Source organism: Spermophilus citellus (genome assembly GCF_964194105.1).
Source record: "Spermophilus citellus genome assembly, chromosome: 2".
In the NCBI taxonomy this organism is placed as follows: domain Eukaryota; kingdom Metazoa; phylum Chordata; class Mammalia; order Rodentia; family Sciuridae; genus Spermophilus; species Spermophilus citellus.
This window is the reverse complement of record NC_138183.1, coordinates 194,698,158-194,719,993: the sequence shown is the minus strand read 5'-3', so window position 1 is coordinate 194,719,993 and position 21,836 is coordinate 194,698,158. Positions and strand designations below refer to the sequence as shown.

Below are 21,836 nucleotides of genomic sequence, written 5' to 3'. Positions count from 1 at the left end.
TGTAGTTCAGGGGATGATGAAAACATCAGGAATTTGTAAGGCAAAGATCTAGAAAGAAGGATATTACAGAGGAGCAAGTTCAAAACACTACATGTGATTTCCCCTTGAGTCATCTGTTGATTTCTAATAGGTATACGGAGAATGAAACGCCAAGAAATCCAGCAGATAAAAGTAGCTAATGACTGGTCAGAGATCAGAAGATCAGAGTTGCTGTATGATGCTGAGAAGAAAAGCTAGAGTTCAAGTCTTGTTAGAGTAGAAAGGTCTTGGAGTAAGCATCCCATACTTTAAGACCAAAGAAGTAAAATAGATCATCCCTAAAAAGACCCCCCCAAACCAGACCTTAACAGGACAAAGGTCTAGCATTCTATCTGCCTGCTAAATATCACCATATTTGGAAATAACATCTTCAAGAACCTTCACATGTTTGATCCACAATGTTCAGCATGGTGAGGCACACTAAAGCCATAGACCAAATAATGAAAAAAAAGAAGATCAGCATACAATAAAAAAAAAAAACAAAAACACATAGTGATTCATTTAGTGGAATTATGAAACAGATTAGGAGCACATGGAAAACAGGGAGAATTACAACTGAAAAATGGAATCTAACCTCCAAAAAGTCACATTAAAATTCTGTAACTGAAAAAATACATTAAGATTCCAAAAGATGAGTTTTTAAAATATTAGGAATAGAAGAACCGAGAATTAATAAATAGCCAAATATACCAATAGAAGTATAGAAAAAAGGGTAGAAATACAAAGTAGAAAAAGTATAAAAGAAATATGTACAGAGTCAAAAGGTCTAACAAAACAAAAGTCATAATAGGAAGATAAAAAGAACAACACTGCTGAATTTTTTTTTTTTTTTTTTTTTTTTTTTGGTACCAAGGATTGAACTCTAAGCCACATCCCCAGCCCTTTTTGTATTTTTTTTAAAGACAGTGTCTCGCTGAGTTGTTTAGCACCTCGATAAGTTGCTGAGACTGGCTTTGAACTTGCAATCCTCCTGCCTCAGCCTCCCAAGCCTCTGAGATTGTAGGTGTGTGCCACTGCACTGGGCTAGAGGATTTTTGTATTGTTCATGAGGTAGTAAAATATTAATTCAAGGTAGATTATGAAAGTTAATTTGGGACTAAGTTTGGGGAACAGTAAAATTACTAAATCAAGGTAATCTAATAAATTAGCATATTGAAATCTCTAAGGTAATTACCAAAAGAATTATAGTATTATAAAATTAGGAAGCTAACAGTGGAGGAAAAATTTATGATAAAAATATAAGAACACTCAACATCATTAACCATTATCAAAATTATAATCAATGAAATAGTACCTCACAACTGTGATGGTGATTAAAAAAAAAGTGGGGGACTGGATTTGTGGCTCAGCAGTAGAGCGCTCCCCTAGCACATGTGAGGCCCTGGATTCAATCCTCAGCACCACATTAAAAAAATAAAATAAAGGTATTGTGTCCAACTACAACTAAAAAAAAAAAAAAGACAAGTATCGGCAGGGTTGTGGAGAAACTGGAAGCTTCGTCATACATTGTTGGTAGGAGTGCAAAATGATGTAGCCAATATGAAGGGTAATTCTATTAGCTTTACTACAACTTTTGGAAAAATTGAAAATCTGGGATTGCTATCCAAAAGATTTCTAAATGTGGCATTCTGGGGACCAACAAGTGGAAGGAATTGCTAAAAGATGAAACCATTGGAGAATGCAGAGTTAATGGAAAGAAAGAGTGAGTTCTACTACCATCATCTGAGCCCGCCTTGGATTTGCCAATGCCTGAATAAGTCCCTCAGTATTCAGATATATAAAATAATACAATCTCATTTTGGCTTAAACCAGTTTGAAATAGGTTTTGTTATGTGCAATCCCAGGTTCATGATAGTTATGCCCATTGTATAACATTCAACAACTGCCTTGTAAACACAAATGCCATTATTATCATCTATATCATGATACAAGTTAATTCATAGATAAGAGAATTAGTTGTCAAATCTCAAACTTTTTTTTTTTTTTTTTTTTTTTGTCCAGGAATATTGTATAATTCAGGTCTGAATCTATCCACCAGTGGAAATGCAAAGAAGTAGCTAAATTTTTTTCAAGATATTCAGATTTGGGGGGCTGGGTTTGTGGCTCAGCGGCAGAGCGCTCTCCTAGCAAGTTCGAGGCACTGGGTTAGATGCCCAGCACCACATAAAAATTGGGACCCACTGAAGAAGCTGTGGCAAAAGCTGATAAAACTGGCTGAAGAGCATTCATCCTGAGAGATCCTCTTGCCAAATTTAAGTACTCATCCAGTGTATTTTCCCTCTCCTTGCCTTTAATCCTAAAAACCACAGTTTTCTGTGTAGGCTACACAAGAGCCTGATTGAAGATGATGTTCTGTTTGAAGAATATTTAAGGTTTCCAATAAAATGTACACCCCTCAGGGGAAAAAAAAGATTCAGATTTTGAAAAAGTAGAACTTTTCAGTAATTCAGTTAGATTTGATAAATACAATGGCAACTTGAACCACAATATTTCTGCCTGGTTAGCAAGTTAAATTGTATTATTTCTCTGTTCTTCCCTTCTACTCCTTTTTCTGCATAATCAGATACATATACATAAATAAATGTACATTTCATTCCAACTTAAGATCATTGATGAGTGGTCACATAGTTTAATCACATAGTCTACACTGAACAAGATAATTTTGGGCAAAGATAAGCATAAACATTTTTATACAAATGTGTTAAAAGTGTTCTACATGGGAGGAATAGATGAATTCTAGATGGGGAAGAGGGGTGGGAGGGAAAAGGAGGGGGCAGGGGATTAGAAGGATGGTGGAATGTGATAGACATCATTATCCAAAGTACATGTATGAAGACACAAATTAGGTGTCAAATACTTTATATTCAAACAGAGATATGAAAAATTGTGGTATATATGTGTAGTAAGAATTGTAATGCATTCCGCTGTCATTTATTTATTTTTTAAAATCAATTAAAAAAAGAACTATGAAAAAAGTGCTCTTTTTTAAGAGGTTAAAATTTTATATATAAACACATATGCATTTAACACTTATTTTATGCAACTGAAATCATCTTTGGCAAACAAGAAGATTAGTATTTTTACAAATGACAATCAGAATTGGAACAATGGATGGATTCTGAAATATTATTTCCTTAAATAATTGCTTTACTATTCTGAAGTATTAATACTTCTATTAAAAAACTTCAATAACTGGAACTGGGGTTGTGGCTCAGAGGTACAGTACTTGCCTACCATGTATGAGGCATTGGGTTCGATCCTCAGCACCACATAAAAATAAAAATAAAGATATTTTGTCTACCTATAACTTAAAAAAAAGGTTGATTTAAGACCTTCTTAAAAAAAACTTTAATTACTTATTAAGTATCATGATAATCTCCATTTTTATTACTCTCTTTCCAAAAAGGACACAATTCAAACATATACTTTCAACAGCATACTATAACAATCACATTAGACAATGATATTTTCCTATGAATTTTAAATTTCTGGATAATCAAATAAATAGGTCCTTTTGAAAAAAAATTTTTACTTATGTATATCCTACACAATTCAACTTTAGAGTGCACTAGACTTTTAAAAATAAGATTAATTATGCAAAATGGCACAAGTTGAAACTGAGGCTAATTAATACAAACTGTTCTCAAGATATAGTCGACTTAATAACAATTATTTTAATATACATCCAACTGTACCAATACTGTGAAACTATACAGGTGTATTTACTTGAGTTATATTTCTAAGGAATATTTACTGAACTTTCCCAATTTCCATGAATTCAAATTACACTCAGCTTTATCAGTTAATAAAACATGGTTGAGAAATTCTAGTAAAATGCCACCCCAAAACATTTGTGACCATATTTTTAAAACATTCAAATTTTTAAAAGCAATTTAGCATAATTTTACAGACTACAAATGTAGCAGTGAGGTATTAAAATACATAAAAGACACACAAAAAAGTGGGAACATACCCTTTTTAGTTGCTGTTCTTTTAAACTTCTCACAGTTCTGGCAGGCTCAGAAATGAAGTTTTTATAATTTTCACATATATTGATCCGAGACTGGGCTACCTGCATTGTTCCCTCGAGAAAGGATTTCCAAACAGGATACATGCTCCTAAATTCATAGAGGGATAGAGAAGTATTAGGCAGGAAAATGCAAGAAAATCTAATCTTTTGTTCACTGTCAAACACTGACAGAATAAATATCTTCTTCAGAACCATAAATGTTTATTTATATTGGCTTCAAGGCAATATTTCAGCATACAGAAAAGCATGGCATATACTCTACCCCACTACTATTCAGCAATGGGGAGTAAAGGAATAAAAAAGATTACAGTTTGAGACAGCAACACTATAAAAATAGTGAATAATATAGACTTTTCAGGACTTTCACTGTCACAGGGTCATCATTATGAATATCAGATTTTATTACTTCATCATGGTATTCTATTTTATAGACTCAGATTTACAGAGTAACTCTTGGTCATTCAACATGGCAGTATAGAAATAAAGATGAAGATTGGTTACCTCTAAATTACATTCTCTTTCAACTATACTGTCTTACATAAACCCATTTGGCTAGAAAAAATAAATGTCATGAACAACTAACTGCTTATATGCTTGAGAAAGTCCATTTTGTCAAACAAAAGGAATCTGTGATATTGTTGCTCTACATCAGTCTCCGTTGTAATGTGTTCAGCATCACACTGTGCTTTGAAGTCATTCCAAGCAAGTCCCACCACCTTGCTTGATAAATGTGCTCAGCAATCTCTTGGTAAAGTCAAAAAATTATTCATCTTTTGCTTTTGCTAGTCAATTTCCTTTTCAAACCTTCTCTCCTAATTTGTTAAATGCCTAGCTAATCCTCTTATTTTCCTCCATTAGCCATAATGTATCTTATAACTCACCATAACAATGGATGATACTTTGTATTTTAAAATGTGACACCTAGTGTAGTGAAATTTTAGTAATTTTAATATTCATCTCCTGAGATTTCCCTCCTAGTGTTCAAATGGATTTTCTACTATAGCAATGTGTGGGACCATATACTTCAAAAAATGCTAGCTATGGGTCAATAGAAGGCAGTGTAAAAAAAAGAAAAAGAAAAGTTGCCTGGTCCCTATACTAGTTAGAACTTAAAAACAAACAAACAAACAAAAAAACTTGATAAACTATAATTTTTAACCAAGGAGTCTTAGGGATCTGTCCATGTAATACACCAAATCAATAGAGAATAAAATATTTGTTTATTTTGGCAGATATATCACCATCCCTTTGGAAAAACTCATTATGTTGCATTAGCAAAACAAAACAAAACATCAGTATAAAAGCACTAATTGACTTAACAACAGCAAAACTAGTGTCCTCCTTGGCCTTTCACAGCAAATGACTTATGAGGTAAACTCCTAAACAGTCCAAATAATTGATTTTTCCCAGAGAGTGAAGTGAAAGAAAAGTTCAATACTATGAAAAGTTCAGCAACTATTAATCTATACTTAAAAATACATTTTTAGGGCTGGGACTATAGCTCAGTGGTAGAGTGCTTGCCTAGCATGAGTGAGGCACTGGGTTCGATCCTCAGGACCACACAAAAATAAACAAACAAGTTATGTGTCCTTCTACAACTTGTGTGTGTGTGTGTGTGTGTGTGTGTGTGTGTAATGCATTTTAAAATCAAAATAAAAATGAAAAGCTAACATTATGAATTCTAACAGAGGAAGGGAGGTCTTGACAAGGGAGGGAGCACCTTCTTCCCTTCACCCTTTCACTTGGGTAACTACTGTTCACTCTTCAAATCTTAGTTTAATTATACTTTCCTCTGAGAAGTCTTTCATAATCACCACCAGGCCAACCCCCAGACTCAAAGCAAAGTGTTCATAGGTAGAAGCACTTTTCCTGTAATTATAAAAATTTGTTATGTAAATGTTCAGTTAATGTCCTTCCCTCTCACTAAAGTGAAAACTCCATGAAGGCCAAGTGTATGTTTTGCTGACTATGGTATTTCTAGGGCCCAGTAAATATGGAATGATTATAATAATGTGTTGAATGAATAAAGGAATGAAGAGATGAATGTCTGAATCATGAAGATTATACAATAACAAGAGAAATCCTTTCATCATAAAGGGAGTTTAAAAAAAGACCTCTAGAGATTAGCAGATTAATAGCAAGTAAACATATCTGTAACAATGCAGTACCATGAAAAGCATGGAATTCAGTTACCAGGCAGAAGACCTGAAATCAAGTTTTTAGTTTAACCAATACAATCATATGTAGCTCACCTCACTATACTTTCATTTCCTTAAAATGCAAATGAGGGGGAAAAAAAGCTTGAGTTCCAGGACATTTTTCTCTCTTAGTCTACTTTTAACTCACTGGTTATTGTTGGTATGTTCTGGGGGTTCTTCTTCATCTCCTGGCCCTATAATGCTGGAGTGCTCCAGAGTCAGTCTCCAGCTTCTCGTCTTCTCACAGACTCTTGGATGAGCTCATCTAGCTCATGGCTTTACATACTATCACCATGCTGACCTGTCCTGAACTTTTAATTCCTGCCCACACATCTTCCCTAACCTTCAATTGCCTATTTAACATACCCACATTTATTATATCTTAAAACTAACATGTCCAAAACCAAATTATTAATGTCCCTAGACTCTGTTGTAGCAACATACTTCATCTCATTGACAGCTACTCAGACTTAGTTGCTCAAACTCAACCCCCAGAATTGTCAATGATTCTTCACTTTTCTCTCGCATCGCATATCTGCTTCTATCAAGAAATTTTGTTTTGGATGTGTAACCGACGTGATTCTGCAATCTGCATTTGGGGTAAAATTGGGGGTTCATAACCCACTTCAATCTAATGTATGAAATATGATATGTCAAGATCTTTGTAATGTTGTGAACAACCAATAAAAAAATTAAAAAAATTAAAAATTAAAAAAAAAAAGAAATTTTGTTTGCTCACAAAACATAATAGAAATTAATTACAGTTTATCTCTTCCACTGTGACCATCCTCAAGTCACCATCATTTTGTGCATGGATTACTGCAGCAGTTTCTGCCTCCGCCCCCTCCCCTAACCACCAGTGTTCTACACAGTGCAGTGACTGCAGAGCCACAGCTCCCTGGCACTCTATCCACCTCACTAAGCATACGTCCTTATCACCAACTGACATATGTATTTAATTATTCACTTGTTAACTGTCTTCCCTCACTAGAACATAGGCTCCAGCTGGCAGAAGGGTTGTTTAAGTCACCTTTATATTCTCAGCACCTAAAATGGGTATAGTGTTGCAGTCACAGGAGGAGGAGAGGAGGGAATGAAGGGTCCTAGATTAAAACCCACATTTGTCTGACTCCCAAACCTCACTATTCTGCTGACATAAGACTCTTTAATCTTAGTAACAAGGCTAATATTAAAGAGGACCTTTTCATTCCAATGAAGCTATACTGAGATCTATGTGTCTGAAATCTTTTGCATATGTCCTACACTATTTTTGGTGCATACCTTCTGCATAATTACTCATCTTTTTTGTAACTGACTTTACCTTTTAAGCTAAAATACACTTTTATATCACTTTTTACAACTGAAAAACAATACTTGCCATAATTAAGTTATAACTAGTAAAATACAAATACATTCACCCACTTATACCTGTAAACTATTGCCAAAGGTAGGAGAACTGAGGATCAAGGAGAAGAAATGCCCAGAGATAAGAAGAGACAGATTTTTCATGGATTTGAAAATCACAAAAAGAAATTTAAATTTCACCCTATTGGCAAAAAGAAACAAGATTTTCAACCAGGGGAGTGGGAGGAGGCCAATTTTACAAACACATAAAGACAATTATGATAAAAGGCAAAGAGAGTTTATTACCTTGTAGCAAACAAACAAACAATAACAACAACACAAATGTGAAAAGAAAAGATCCCAGCAGAGCAACAGCTACTTAGCATTCCAGATAGGAGAAGATGAGATCTAGAAAGAAAGTCAAGTTGCAGGCAGTTGATTTTTTATTCTCTAAGCTGAAAGTCAATAAAAGTATATGATCATTGTCAGTTTATAGACAATAGTTAAAGCCAGGAATATAGATAAGATTACTGAGAAGAGTCACTAGAGAGCTAAGGGAACTTTTAGAAACATTTACAGAGAAAAGTCTGAAAATATTTTCTCAAACATTTAAGGAAAAAGCAAGGGGGAGAGAAACTAGTGTTATAGAAGTCTAGTTTCCAGGAAAATGGGGTTTCATGGCATTAAATAATACATGTATCAACAGATTGGCAAACAATATAAAAGACTGATCACATGTACTGTTGGTAAGTAAATAAATTGGGTGATTTTTAAATAGTATTAGAAGAAATGTAAAATATATTGATAGAGTTTATGCTGGACAATTTCTACAATCAAGATTTTGAACATATAAACCCTTCACCTAAAATGTCCTCTCTAAAAATTTACCCTAAGAATATACTTTCACAGTGTATGAAGATATGTGAAAAAGGAAATTATTCACTGCAGCATTATTTATAATAGTCATAAACTAAATAACTACCAAATAGGGAAATGGATACGAAACTATAACTCATCCATATCGTGACACCAAAATGTACTGCTATGAAAGGGTGTCTGAAACACTGTTTACAGAAACATATGCACACAATAATTCCAGTTCTGTCAAAAAGGGCAAAACTGTGTATGTTCATGAATAAATCACACAGAAAAAAATTAAGGGAAAGAAAATACCATAGGCTTTTTATAGCAATAACTCCATGGAGTAGGAATGAGAATAGAGAGGCTTGGGAAAGGAGATGCCACACAACTGTTTTGTACTATTTACCTCCTTAACGAAAAGCATGAATAACTTGGATAAGAATTTTTAAACTGCCAACACAAATATAAACTTAAAAATTCAACAATTTAAAATGACTAAAACCATGTAAACTATGAAGAGCACCACATCCCCCAAAAAACTATGAAGAACACCACACTTCCCATGCTCACACTCAGTACTGATCTTTCTATTGTCTTTTTTTCCAGAACCCAGATACCTAAATTAAAAAACCTGGGAGTCATTGTACAATCCCTTCCTCCCATCCTCTTACTTCTTTCAGTCAGCCAGTCAGCAAATATTTATCAAGTGCCTTTTATATGCCAAGAGCTATTTTAGATACAAAGACAACTGTTTATAGTTTGTCCCAGAACAAATTTAACAAACTTAAAAAAACAAAACTGCCAAATCAACTGCAAGTCCTCTAGTGTTAGTCTCCTAAAGTATCTCTGAAATCCCCCCACATTCTAATTTTTACTATTATTTCCATAGTTTAAATAAGAGATGAGAAGGGATTAAATTCCTTTGAGTCTATGCTCCCTGAATTCCTTACACACCCTTCTAATCCACCTTCATACTGTGATTAATGGAAGTTGATCAAATCATTCCTGTTGTAGAAATTTTTCAATGTCATCATTATCTTTTAAATAAAAAGAGACACTCCATAATATAATACACAAAGTCCTTTATGATGCCACCTTAGATGTTCTCCATATCCACCACTCTGTCTATCCCCCAAGCTGTATACTTCACATACTGAACTGCTCACTGCTACCTAATATTCATATTTTCCCATATTCTATGCCTTAAAGATGTTACTTCTACGTAGAATTTCATTTACCAAACTGGTAAACTCTTGCCAGAGCTCAAGACTAAACTATCCAAGCTTAAGTTTTCCTTGATGGTCTCAATACACCTCTACTACTGCGACCTGATAGGACAACCATTTATAGTGGCTAACTCCTATAAGCTCTTAAAGGACAAACATCATATCTTTTAGTGTCTCTAATCCTGAAATCTCCTTTAGTAGCTGACATTAGTAGGTATTACATATGTACATCTTGAATTAAAGAAAAAAAAGAATGAATGCATGAGTGTATAAAGAGTCTGTTTTAATAGACCTTGAGTAAGGTATATAACCTAAGACCCAGTGTCCTAGTGTATAAAACAAGGATAATTAAATCTGCCTCAAGGTTATTTTTTTTTTAAAGTTTTTCTTTCTTTTTTTTTAATATTTATTTTTTAGTTCTCAGTGGACACAACATCTTTGTTGGTATGTGGTGCTGAGGATCGAACCCGGGCCGCACGCATGCCAGGCGAGCGCACTACCGTTTGAGCCACATCCCCAGCTCCTGCCTCAAGGTTATTTTAATAATCATGGGACACAAGTGAAAGGTCCTAGCAGTGTCTGATGTATACTGAATATTTAATAAATGTTTGCTTAAGCTTGCCTTAAGTGCAGCTTTTTTTTCCCTCTCTTTTTTTTTTTTTTTTTGTGTGTGTGTGTATGTGTTTTGTGTGGTTTGGAGATCAAATCAAGGGCCTCACACATACTAGGAAAAGTGCTCTACCACTGAGTTATCACCTTAACTCCCTATTTCTTTGGTAACTTGAATACTGAATTTCAAACTAAGTTGGAATATAGCTTATCCGTAAGTTGGACTCCTTTATTCCCTAACAAGCAATCCTTTTCTGAGTCAGGATGAATTCTTCATATCAGTAATTCTAAGCATGCTCAGCCTCACATCAAGATTTTGTTCTAATTGTCTTTTTTGCCTAGAATTTTATTTTCTGTTTTAATACTCTAAGTTGGAATTATACCATTCTATTATTTAAAGCTATCATGCTACCTTTTAAGTTAGTCACTGAGAGGAACTATTAGGGTTTCTTGTATATGCTTGAGCTTTCTAGCCCCATTATCACATACTTCAGAAATTCTGATAATTGCCAGTCTTTAGTGACAATTCAAAAGCTTGATTTCATATTCAGACTCTAAACCATACACTTCAATACTGAGTTCTTCATTACCATGGGTTCTCTATTATTGTTTCTTAATTCCAACCTCTAAGATCTTTGACTTCTGGGTCCTCCAATATTAAGAACAGCCTTGAGCACAAAAAGCAACACATACTACCAAATTAACCCCGCCAAAAGACATCGAATTCTAAACAAAATTACACATTCAATATGATAGGTTACTAAGGACAATTTATATCCCATCACAACATATCTTCTTTAAAATTATTAATTAATATTATTATTAATTATGTAGGATATTTCCAAGCCAGGTTCTGGATACCCTGTTTATATACACATATACACATTTCTAAAATAAGTATTGTGTTATACAAAGGAAGCTCTTTCCCTTAAAACATATTAGAAAATTTTTCCCCCTAGTACCACAAAATCTCATCTTTCCAAATTCAGAATTTACTTCAGAAATAAACAATCCATGATCATGACAGTATAGTACAAACTGCCTCATTATTGTTGCAATAATATGTTTTATCATAGGTCGGCAAGAAAACAAATTTGTGTTCCACTGCCATCTAGGTTCTTTATATCTCATATGTGGATATTAAAGAAATTATATGCAATCTCAGTGTAAGACATAGGAAAATGACCTAATTTATACAGAGTATCTACATATGTTAAAAATGTAAAAAATGAAAATTAAAAAATTTATAATTCTGAAATTGTGTCTAAAAACATAGCAAAGAAACAATTATTTCAAAAATTAGACTGTTATGTTAGCTGTATGTAATAAGGCTCTGAGTAAAACCATTTTTAAAGAAAACAAGAAAAAACCACTAGTTAAGTTACCTGTAATCATTCCGATCATCAGCTTTTATTCCAGGCCAATCTCTCTTCAGGTACTGACTAGCCAACTTCTGGATACCCTGTTAAAAAAAAATATATATATATATATATTTTTCTAAAATAAGTATTGTGTCATAAAGGAAGCTCTTTCCATTAAAACATATTAGTTAGAAAATCCCATTGTTCCAAATGAAAATTTAATTCAGAAGTAAAGAGCCAATGACAGAACATCACAAACTTCTCTCTTTATTGTCCAGTCCTCTCGTCTCCATTTTTAGGAAAAAGATGAGCCTGAGGATGAAGACACTGAAACTTAAGTGATATGCATTTCACTGCACCAGACCATTTGACTAACCATAGAACAAACTATCTCTGGTATGAAACAGGGAACACAGTTGTCCAACTCCAGAGCTTGGATCACACAGTTTGACATCTCAGTTTCCCACCATTCCTTAGCTGAGGTGTGGGCACATTTCTAAGTCCTAGCAACAAATTCTCACATTCAAGAGAAGGAAGACTGCATTTAATTTGGAGCAAACAGACAAACAATGGCTTAAGGATTAATGAGCAAACTTTGGTGGTGTATCATACTAGTAATTCTCCAGACAGATTCGAGATTTTTTTTCTTTAAAAAACAAAACAAAAAAAAAATAACACAAATCATTTCAAATCAAATAAATTAGTTCTACCAAAAAATAAACCCACTTACTATTATCCATGCAATATAAATCTGGACAAAATAATAACTATCTATAATATGGAGGAGCTATGGGACTCTTGAAGATTTTTTTTGTTGGGAAATGAAGTTAAAATACTCATTCCAATTATGTAACATATTACTTTTAGATAATAACAGCCATGGGCCTCTAACATTATAGCAGGGCCAACATAATTGGATTTTTAAACAAATCATTAATTTTGGGATATTGATTTCTACCTTGTAGGTGTAAAAAAAAATAAGAAGAAGAATACTATGCTGAAATGAAGAACAATCACAGAAATTCATAGACCATCTACTTTAAGCAAACATTGTTCGACTAAAAAATCAATGTTTCACTCTATACAAGGTAACTTTCTAATAAGATCTGCTAGCAAATCAATTTGGCTTAATTAAATTCATTATTGAGAGCCTTTGTTGAAATAGCATCATTTTATTCCAAAGTGTAGCAGGAACTGACGCACCTTAGAATCTCAAGTTCCTCCTGAACTTGGGAATAGTTTGGTTCCACTATTTCCAGGAATTGTATTCTACAATATATAATACTTTCACTTAACCTATCTCATACTTTGGGAAACCCAATTAATTACTAAGGTTTCCCTGAATATATGCAGTATTTTGTCACTTCTGTACCTTATTCCTACAATTCCCATGGCATGAAATATCTTCTCATCACTCCCATTCCTACTTGCTGAACTCTGTATCACTGCTTTTTAAACTGATACATATATTTCCTAACACAAAACACTCAAAAGTACATACAGTAAAATGTGAAAAGTTTCACTGCATAGGTATTTAATTTCATTTCAATCCAGCGTAACAATTTATCATTCTTCCTGCATTTATTAGCTATAATCCTACAAAGAATATCCATCCCTGAATTATTTTATTGCTTTGAGGTGCAGTTCTTAAGAGAAAAAAGATGGGATAAATATTTGATTGTTCAATTTTGTCCCACAGATGAGTAATGAATGTTAAAAGTAACATTTTAAACTCATGTATTTTAAACAATGATATGTTCCAATTAATTGCAGTCATTTTTCTTTAGATGCTCAAATTGTCCTCAAATTGTGCCTTTCAACTTGGCTTCTATATTGTAACCCAAGAATTTGTTTGCTTCTTTGTTTTCTCTAACAGATCCTTTCACAGACCTGCTTCTCTCTGTAATACCTGACTCCTTTCAGTAAGAAACCATATTTAGAGCACACAATCCAGGCACACTTTCGTTTTTTGTTTTGTTTTGTTTTGTTTTTGAGAGAGAGAGAGAGAGAGAGAGAGAGAGAGAGAGAGAGAGAATTTTTTTATTTTTTATTTATTTATTTATTTTTTTTATAATATTTATTTATTTCTTTAGTTCTCGGCGGACACAACATCTTTGTTGGTATGTGGTGCTGAGGATCGAACCCGGGCCCCACGCACGCCAGGCGAGCGCGCTACCGCTTGAGCCACATCCCCAGCCCGAGAATTTTTTAATATTTATTTTTAGTTATAGGTGGACACAACACCTTTGTTTGTATGTGGTGCTGAGGATCGAACCCAGGCCACACGCATGCCAGGCGAGCGCGCTACCGCTTGAGCCACATCCCTACCCCCAGGCACACTTTCATACTTCAGGTTTTTGTGTCTTTCTCTAAAATGAGTTTTCTAACCACTCTACATAAAGTATTTCACCCTCTATCCAGTTATTTTCTCTCATACAACACTACTCATTCATAATTCTTATAGATGGTTAGTATCTGATTAAATTATAGTTGTCTGGTTGATTACAAGCTCCATCGGGTAAAGATTTTCTCTCTTATTTATTTAAATCACTATAGCCGTAGGTTATAGTACAGAGACTAGCATTTAATTACTAATAACATTCACTGATTGTATAAATTAATGCCTCCTACATTACTGTTTCTAATGTATGACAGTAATCTCCTTTTGCATTTTTGACATTCTGAGTTAGAAATACTTGATTAAAACTTTTCCGGTTCCTGCTGGATACAGTAGTGCCTGTCTGTAATTCCAGGGACTCGGGAGACTAAGGCCAGAGGATTGCAAGTTCAAGACCAGCTGTAGCAACTTAATGAGACCCTGTCTCAAAATAAAAAATAAAAATGACTGAGGATATAGCTCAGTGGTTGTGTACCCCTGGGTGAAATCCCCTGTACTGCCAAAAAACAAAAAAACAACAACAACAACAAAAAAAACTTCTCTGATTCCTAATTTCTGTATACTCAAAGGAAAAAACATGCTGTACTAGATTTTTGAAATTATGAGTAGGTGCCTTAATAATAAATAAATTGATCAATAAAATTATAATCAAATTTGACCATTCTCACTATTGAAATGGAATATCCATACATATGTTCCACACGTATGCCGAGAAGGTATCACATGTTAATTTTTATGAAAGCTGAAATAAGTCAAGCTCCCTGAATTTCAAGGACTCATTACAAGAACTCATCTGTTAGAGAGGAATAAGAAGTATACAAAATAAAATGTTAGGCTTGGTTACTACCACATAGGTGGTACGATGTGGTAAAGTACCCAAATAAGGAAAAGATCAGGTGGCATTTTCTTTACAAATTACATATAAGTTACATATTCTGTTTGATTGCTGCTAACAAATTGTTTAGCAGATTAGGTCTTGAACAACGATCAAATGGCTCTTTAAGTATTTGCAGAACACTTCACACAGAACATAGATGTGACATGAACCTCTTCTCACTCATGAGCAGGACCAGAACACTGTGCAGAGTGACAGTACTCTCCATACAGAACAAGTGAACTAAATTACCAAGTCCTTTCACACATACATTTCTTTTACCTTGTTATAAATACAGAAAAATAGGACATTTGCTAAGATTCTTAAAGTCATAAAGATGACGCCTAGTTAAGTTTAAGCTAGAATTGCAAGTTATCAAAAAGTCTTTACAAAAGACATAATTTTAAAGCGGATTTTATCTAATTTTCAAAAAAGCATGAAATTATGTTAAAATTTTTTGTGCATTATAAATTACAACTTCAGTTTCTAGAACTCTAAACCACAAAGTTGAACTGTATTAAACTGAATGGGCCCTTCAAAGATGAGATGAGGGATTCATGAATCAGACAAAACAGTGCGATCTCTAGATGAAAGACTTTATTCAAGTTATTTCACAGAGACAGGAATCACAATTTCTGTGTGCTCTGCGCAGCTGTTCAAAACCTAATCTGCATGGAAGCTAAGAAATACATTGGGGCCACTACAGGAAAGGACCTAAACAATATTTAATGCCTCTAGTAGCATTCTACACTTAAATTAACTAGTTTCTCTCTTACATCATGCTTAAAGTTACATCTGATGAATGAAAGGTTTATTTATATAGAAAATTATCTACCCTAATTAATTTGCTAAGGAAAATAAACTATGGCTTACAATAAAAAATAAAATTCACTCCCCAGCCTATAGCATTACTCTCTGAAATTTGTTCACTAGACATACGTTTATTTATATTGACAGGAGTATCACTGATGCAGAATGTTGATTTCTACTATAGTTCATTCTGGAGCAGGGACTTCCATAAAGATGTAGTTCTATCAATATGCCCTTTAGAACATTCAGTGACATCCCATTCCAACTTTTTAAAAAGCTATCAGTGTCTGATGTGAGACTTGCTTTGTTTTACCTCTCAATAACTCTTGCTGTATTGCTTTAACAAATGAAGAAATACAAAGAAAGCCACTGTTGAGTAGAGACTGGGAAATGGACTGATGGTTTAACCTTTGGCCCATTCACCACAGCAAGCTAAGCAGGAGGATCCTCCATGGCTCTGGCACAGGTTATTTTGTATACTGTTCTTGACCCAGCATATACTGAAACTTAATGTTTTAAATAAAATTTAAAATAAAGGTTTACCATCATATGACTCTTTAAAATATTAGGAAACCATATTCTTTAATACTATGTTTAGGAATATTAGGAACCATAGTCTTTCTTTTTTATTGGTTGTTCACAACATTACAAAGCTCTTGACATATCATATTTCATACATTAGATTGAAGTGGGTTATGAACCCCCAATTTTACCCCAAATGCAGATTGCAGAATCGCGTCGGTTACACATCCACAATTTTACATAATGCCCTATTAGTAACTGTTGTATTCTGCTACCTTTCCTATCCCCTACTATCCCCCCTCCCCTTCTCTCACATCTTCTCTCTCTACCCCATCTACTGTAATTCATTTCTCTCCTTGTTTATTTTCCCATTCCCCTCACAACCTCTTATATGTAATTTTATATAGCAATGAGGGTCTCCCTTCATTTCCATGCAATTTCCCTTTTCTCTCCCTTTCCCTCCCACCTCATGTCTCTGTTTAATGTTAATCTTTTCTTCCTGCTCTTCCTCCCTGCTCTGTTCATAGTTGCTCTCATTATATCAAAGAAGACATTTGGTATTTGTTTTTTAGGGATTGGCTAGCTTCACTAAGCATAATCTGCTCTAGTGCCATCCATTTCCCTGCAAATTCTATGATTTTGTCATTTTTTATTGCTGCATAGTACTCCATTGTGTATAGATGCCACATTTTTTTTATCCATTCATCTATTGAAGGGCATCTGGGTTGGTTCCACAGTCTAACTATTGTGAATTGTGCTGCTATGAACATCGATGTGGCAGTATCCCTGTAGCATGCTCTTTTAAGGTCTTCAGGGAATAGTCCGAGAAGGGCAATAGCAGGGTCAAATGGTGGTTCCATTCCCATCTTTCCCAGGAATCTCCAAACTGCTTTCCAAATTGGCCGCACCAATTTGCAGTCCCACCAGCAATGTACAAGTGTACCCTTTTCTCCACATCCTCGCCAGCACTTGTTGTTTGACTTCATAATGGCTGCCAATCTTACTGGAGTGAGATGGTATCTTAGGGTGGTTTTGATTTGCATTTCTCTGACTGCTAGAGATGGAGAGCATTTTTTCATGTACTTGTTGATTGATTGTATATCCTCCTCTGAGAAGTGTCTGTTCAGGTCCTTGGCCCATTTGTTGATTGGGTTATTTGTTATCTTATTGTCTAATTTTTTGAGTTCTTTGTATACTCTGGATATTAGGGCTCTATCTGAAGTGTGAGGAGTAAAAATTTTAGGAACCATAGTCTTGACACACTACATTATTTTTTGAGAGAGAGAGAGAGAGAGAGAGAGAGAGAGAGAGAGAGAGAGAGAGAGAATTTTTTTAATATTTATTTTTTTAGTTTTCAGTGGACACAACATTTTTTTTTTTTTATGTGTGCTGAGGATCGAACCCAGCGCGCGCATGCCAGGCAAGTGCGTTACTGCTTGAGCAACATCCCCAGCCCCATACTACACTTTTTTGTCATGAATTTCCCAACATCAGGCAAAGTATCATTTAAAAATTAGGTTCACTACATAAGCTAAATACTTTCAAACTGATGGAATGATCAAATAATTGTCTTTGTTATATTCTTAAATCACATTTACAGTAAAAGATTAAGAACTTTATTCCTTAAGTTATGAAATATCTTTCATGGTTTTGTATAATACATAATTGGAAAAAAAAGTTAAGCAGTATATCTTTTAAATAACATAATAAATTACCTTTAATTACTTTTCTATTAATTTAATGATGAAATGAAATATTAATCTAATGTTGTTATGTGCTTAAACACTAAATATATATTTTAGTTTTTTTTGCTTTCATGAAAAATAAAGATTAATTTTATTTAATTATGTAAAAAATAAGAGCTATAGACATTTTAAATAACTTGTCTTGATTTAAAGATCAAACACAGAATAAGAAATGTATGAAATTTAACTCTAATTTATAATAAAAACTCAAAAAACTTCAAGTGGAAGGAAACCTCCTTAATCTAAATTTAAAAATCTACCAAAACCCTGCTACTAACATACTTTCGGAATAAGGTATGGATGTCCTCTCTTACTAATCCTTTTTGACATTTTCCCGGAAGTCCTATTTACCTAGTATGATAAGGCAAGAAAAAGAAAGAAAAGACTTACAGATTTAAAAGGAAGAAATAAAGCTATAAAGCTATCATTTTTCACATAGCATGATTTTTTATCTTAAAAAAACTCCTGGAACTAATAACTGAGTTATTTGCAAGATTGCAAGATACAAAGTCATTATACCAAAATTAACTGCTCTCCTATATAATTGCAGTGAGAAATTGGGATTTTTAAAAAATTATGATCATTATATTTCAGGTATAATTTGACAAATATGTACATGATCTGTATGTGGAAAACTCCAAAATACAGTTAAGAAATCAAAAATGAACAGAGAGATATGATGTTAATGGGCTGGAAGACTTCATATTACTGTCAGTTGTTTCCAATTTTTTATTTATATGGTATTGCAGTTGAGGATACATGACTGCATTTGTCAAATTCCCACAAAACTGCACTACCCAAAGTAGTGCCCAGATCTTGGTGTCAAATTCCATTCTCTACTAAAAGGAAGCAAGGTTCCTTACAGAAAAGTCTGATTCAAGGGCTAGGGTAGGGAATCTGCCAGAAGGTAAGAAAGTGTACCCTCCCCGCAAATGGGGACCCTGTCAAAGGGATCCAGGAATCAACCCAAAAGACCTCCCAAAGGCCAAGAATGAAACAATTTAAACCACAAAATAAAGTAGTATAGGATTATACTCAACCTAAAGTATGAAATGAGGGTTGGGGTTATAGCTCAGTGGTAGAGCGCTTGCCTTGCATGCACAAGGACCTGGGTTCGATCCTCAGCACCACATAAAAACAAATAAATAAAAATAAAGATATTGTGTTCATCTACAACTAAAAAAAATTTAAAAAAATAAAGTATGAAATGAATACTCACAAGTTCATTCTCATATTAAAAAATGATTGTAAATAAAAGGGGAAAAGAGACAAATCTCCCATATAGAATTCCAAATAACTTGAATAGCCATTTGCCACTCAAAGAAGTAGAGCTTAAATCCCTACCCCCTGAAGATGGCTTCACTGAGTACCTTAATAAGGAGGAAAGAAAGTAACTTAGAAACTTGTCAAATACTACTTTGGCCAAGTGATCAAAGTTAACATCATCGGTAATAAATCATACTGACAGCATGTACCCTTTCTAAAAAAAAAATGTTTTAAATTTGTTCTAATTAATTATACATGACAGTAGAATGCTCTTTGACACTTTGTACACAAATGGAGCATAACTTCTCATTCTTCTGGTTGTACATGATTCAGAGTCACTCCACTAGTGAAATCATACATGTATATAGGGTAATAATGTTGTCTAATTCTACCATCCTTCGCATCACCACAGCTCCTTGCCTCCTGCTCACTCCCCTCTGCACAATCCAAAGTTCCTTCATTCTTTCCTACCCACTTTCCAACTATGGATCAGTATCCGCTTATCAGAGAAAGCATTTGGCTTTTGGTTTTTTAGCAGTGGCTTATTTTGCTTAGCCTGATATTCTCTAGTTCCATCCATTTACCTGCAAATGCCATAATTTCATTGTTCTTTAAGGCTGAGTAATATTCATTGTGTGTGTGTATACCACATATTCTTTATCTATTCATCTGTTGAAAGAATCTAGGTTGGTTCCATAGTTTAGCTGTTGTGAATTGAGCTTTTATAAACATCAGTGTAGCTGCATCACTGTAGTATGCTGATTTTAAGTCTTTTGGGTATAAACCAAGGTATGGGGTAGCTGGGTCAAATGGTGGTTCCATTCCAAGTTTTCTGAGTAATTTCCATACCAGCATGTACCCTTCAAGTAATATGTTGAAAATGGTACTTCACCTCTGAGGTGTTCTTCCCTAAAACCTATAATTATAATGTAATCATGAGAAAAACCTAAGAAAGATGCAAGTTGAGGAACACTGTACAAAAAAAAACCTGACTGATACCCCTCAAAATTATCACGATCATCAAAAACAAGATGATCACAGACAGCCAGGTGTGGTGGTGCAGGCTGTAATCCCAGTGGCCCAGGAGACAGAGGCAGGAGAATCACAAGTTCAAAGCCAGCGTCAGCAACTTAGCAAGACCCTATCTCAAAATAAAAAATAAAAAGGGCTGGGGACGTCACTCAGTGGTTAAGTGCTCTTGGGTTCAATCTCTAGTATCAAAAAAGAAAAGAAAAAAAAAAGATGATCACAGACTAGTAGAACCTAAGGAGACCCAGAATTAAATATAATGTGGTATATTAGATAATCAGGGAAGGAGAAAGGGAAGACAGAGGGGAAAACTAGTGAAATCCAAGTAAGAAAAGTACACATGTTCATTAATAGAAATGTACCAATGTTAATACCTTGGTTGTGAGAAATGTACTAAAATGATGTTAATATAGTAATAGTAATAAGGGAAATCAGGAGAGGGACATATGGGAACCCTGTATTATCTTTGCAATTTGTCTGTAAATTAAAAGCTATCCTTAAAAAATGGAAATAAAACAGCTTTTGAATCTTATTTTAGAATTTTCTAATTTAACACTTAGGAAAATATTTTGTAATTTTTGTTGACTTCAAACAATAAGAGAAAACTTCAGAACATATGGATACATGCAGATTTATTGCCACTAAGTAAAAAGCCAAACTGAATTTAATAACTACCATATTTTTAAAATGTACTTGAAGACACTTTGATAGGCTAAGCAGGATTTTTGCCCCCTTTTCTAATAAAAAAAATTTAAATGTATAAAAATTTAAAGAAAGAAAAATAAATATTTACACGTGCAGTGCCTGGAGGCAATGGTTAACAAGGTAACATATTTAGTTTTGGGTTGTTTTGGGGGGCATTGGGGGTACCAGGGATTGAACTCAGTGGCACTCGGCCACTGAGCCACATCCCCAGCACTATTTTGTATTTGGAGACAGGGTCTGAGTTGCTTAGGGCCTCAACATTGCTTGAGGCTGGCTTTAAACTGGCAATCCTCCTGCCTCAGCCTCCTGAGTCTCTGAGATTACAAGCATGCACTACTGCACCTGGCAACATATTTGGTTTTGTTTAGATAATAATTGCAATAAATAATACTTAAGAATCAAACACAGATCATCTGGAATTAGTTTACAGAATTATAATTTTTATTGTGACTAAAGTTTATCTCTATCAGTATATCCTTACGATTAAGAATTTTTTAAAAAGCTAAATAGCCCCAAACCACATCTAAATGTGTTCTGCTAAATGATATATCAATTGAGTAACAATCTTCAGCTGTCTCAAAATCATTCTACAAGCTGTGTTCTCACTAAAAAAAAAAAAAAATCAAATAGATAAATACAATAATAGTACAGAGTCATATGAAAAGTAGATATGCAGTGCTCTAAGAATGAATGAAAAAAGGACCTGAGTAAGGGGAAATGGGTTGCATATCCAGATAGACTTAATTGACAAATGTGTACATAATTCAAGATCAAAAAGACAGATCAGAGTTAACTGGCTAAGAGAAGCAGGGCATGCAG

At 34.2% G+C, this 21,836-nt stretch overlaps 1 protein-coding gene across 2 annotated transcripts in view; it reads right to left on the bottom strand.

The window, feature by feature from the left end:
- The window catches only part of FCHSD2 (FCH and double SH3 domains 2), a 272,647-nt gene that overhangs the window by 131,059 nt on the left and 119,752 nt on the right, over positions 1–21,836 (bottom strand). The window contains exons 4-5 of one of the 2 annotated variants that reach the window (XM_081282330.1): positions 11,693–11,769; positions 4,013–4,157 (exon numbers count right to left, since the gene is read on the bottom strand). In XM_081282330.1, coding sequence (XP_081138456.1) covers positions 4,013–4,157; positions 11,693–11,769 — 222 coding nt within the window. The remainder of the gene's footprint in view (positions 1–4,012; positions 4,158–11,692; positions 11,770–21,836) is intronic. The other variant, XM_081282331.1, reaches the window with a different exon arrangement.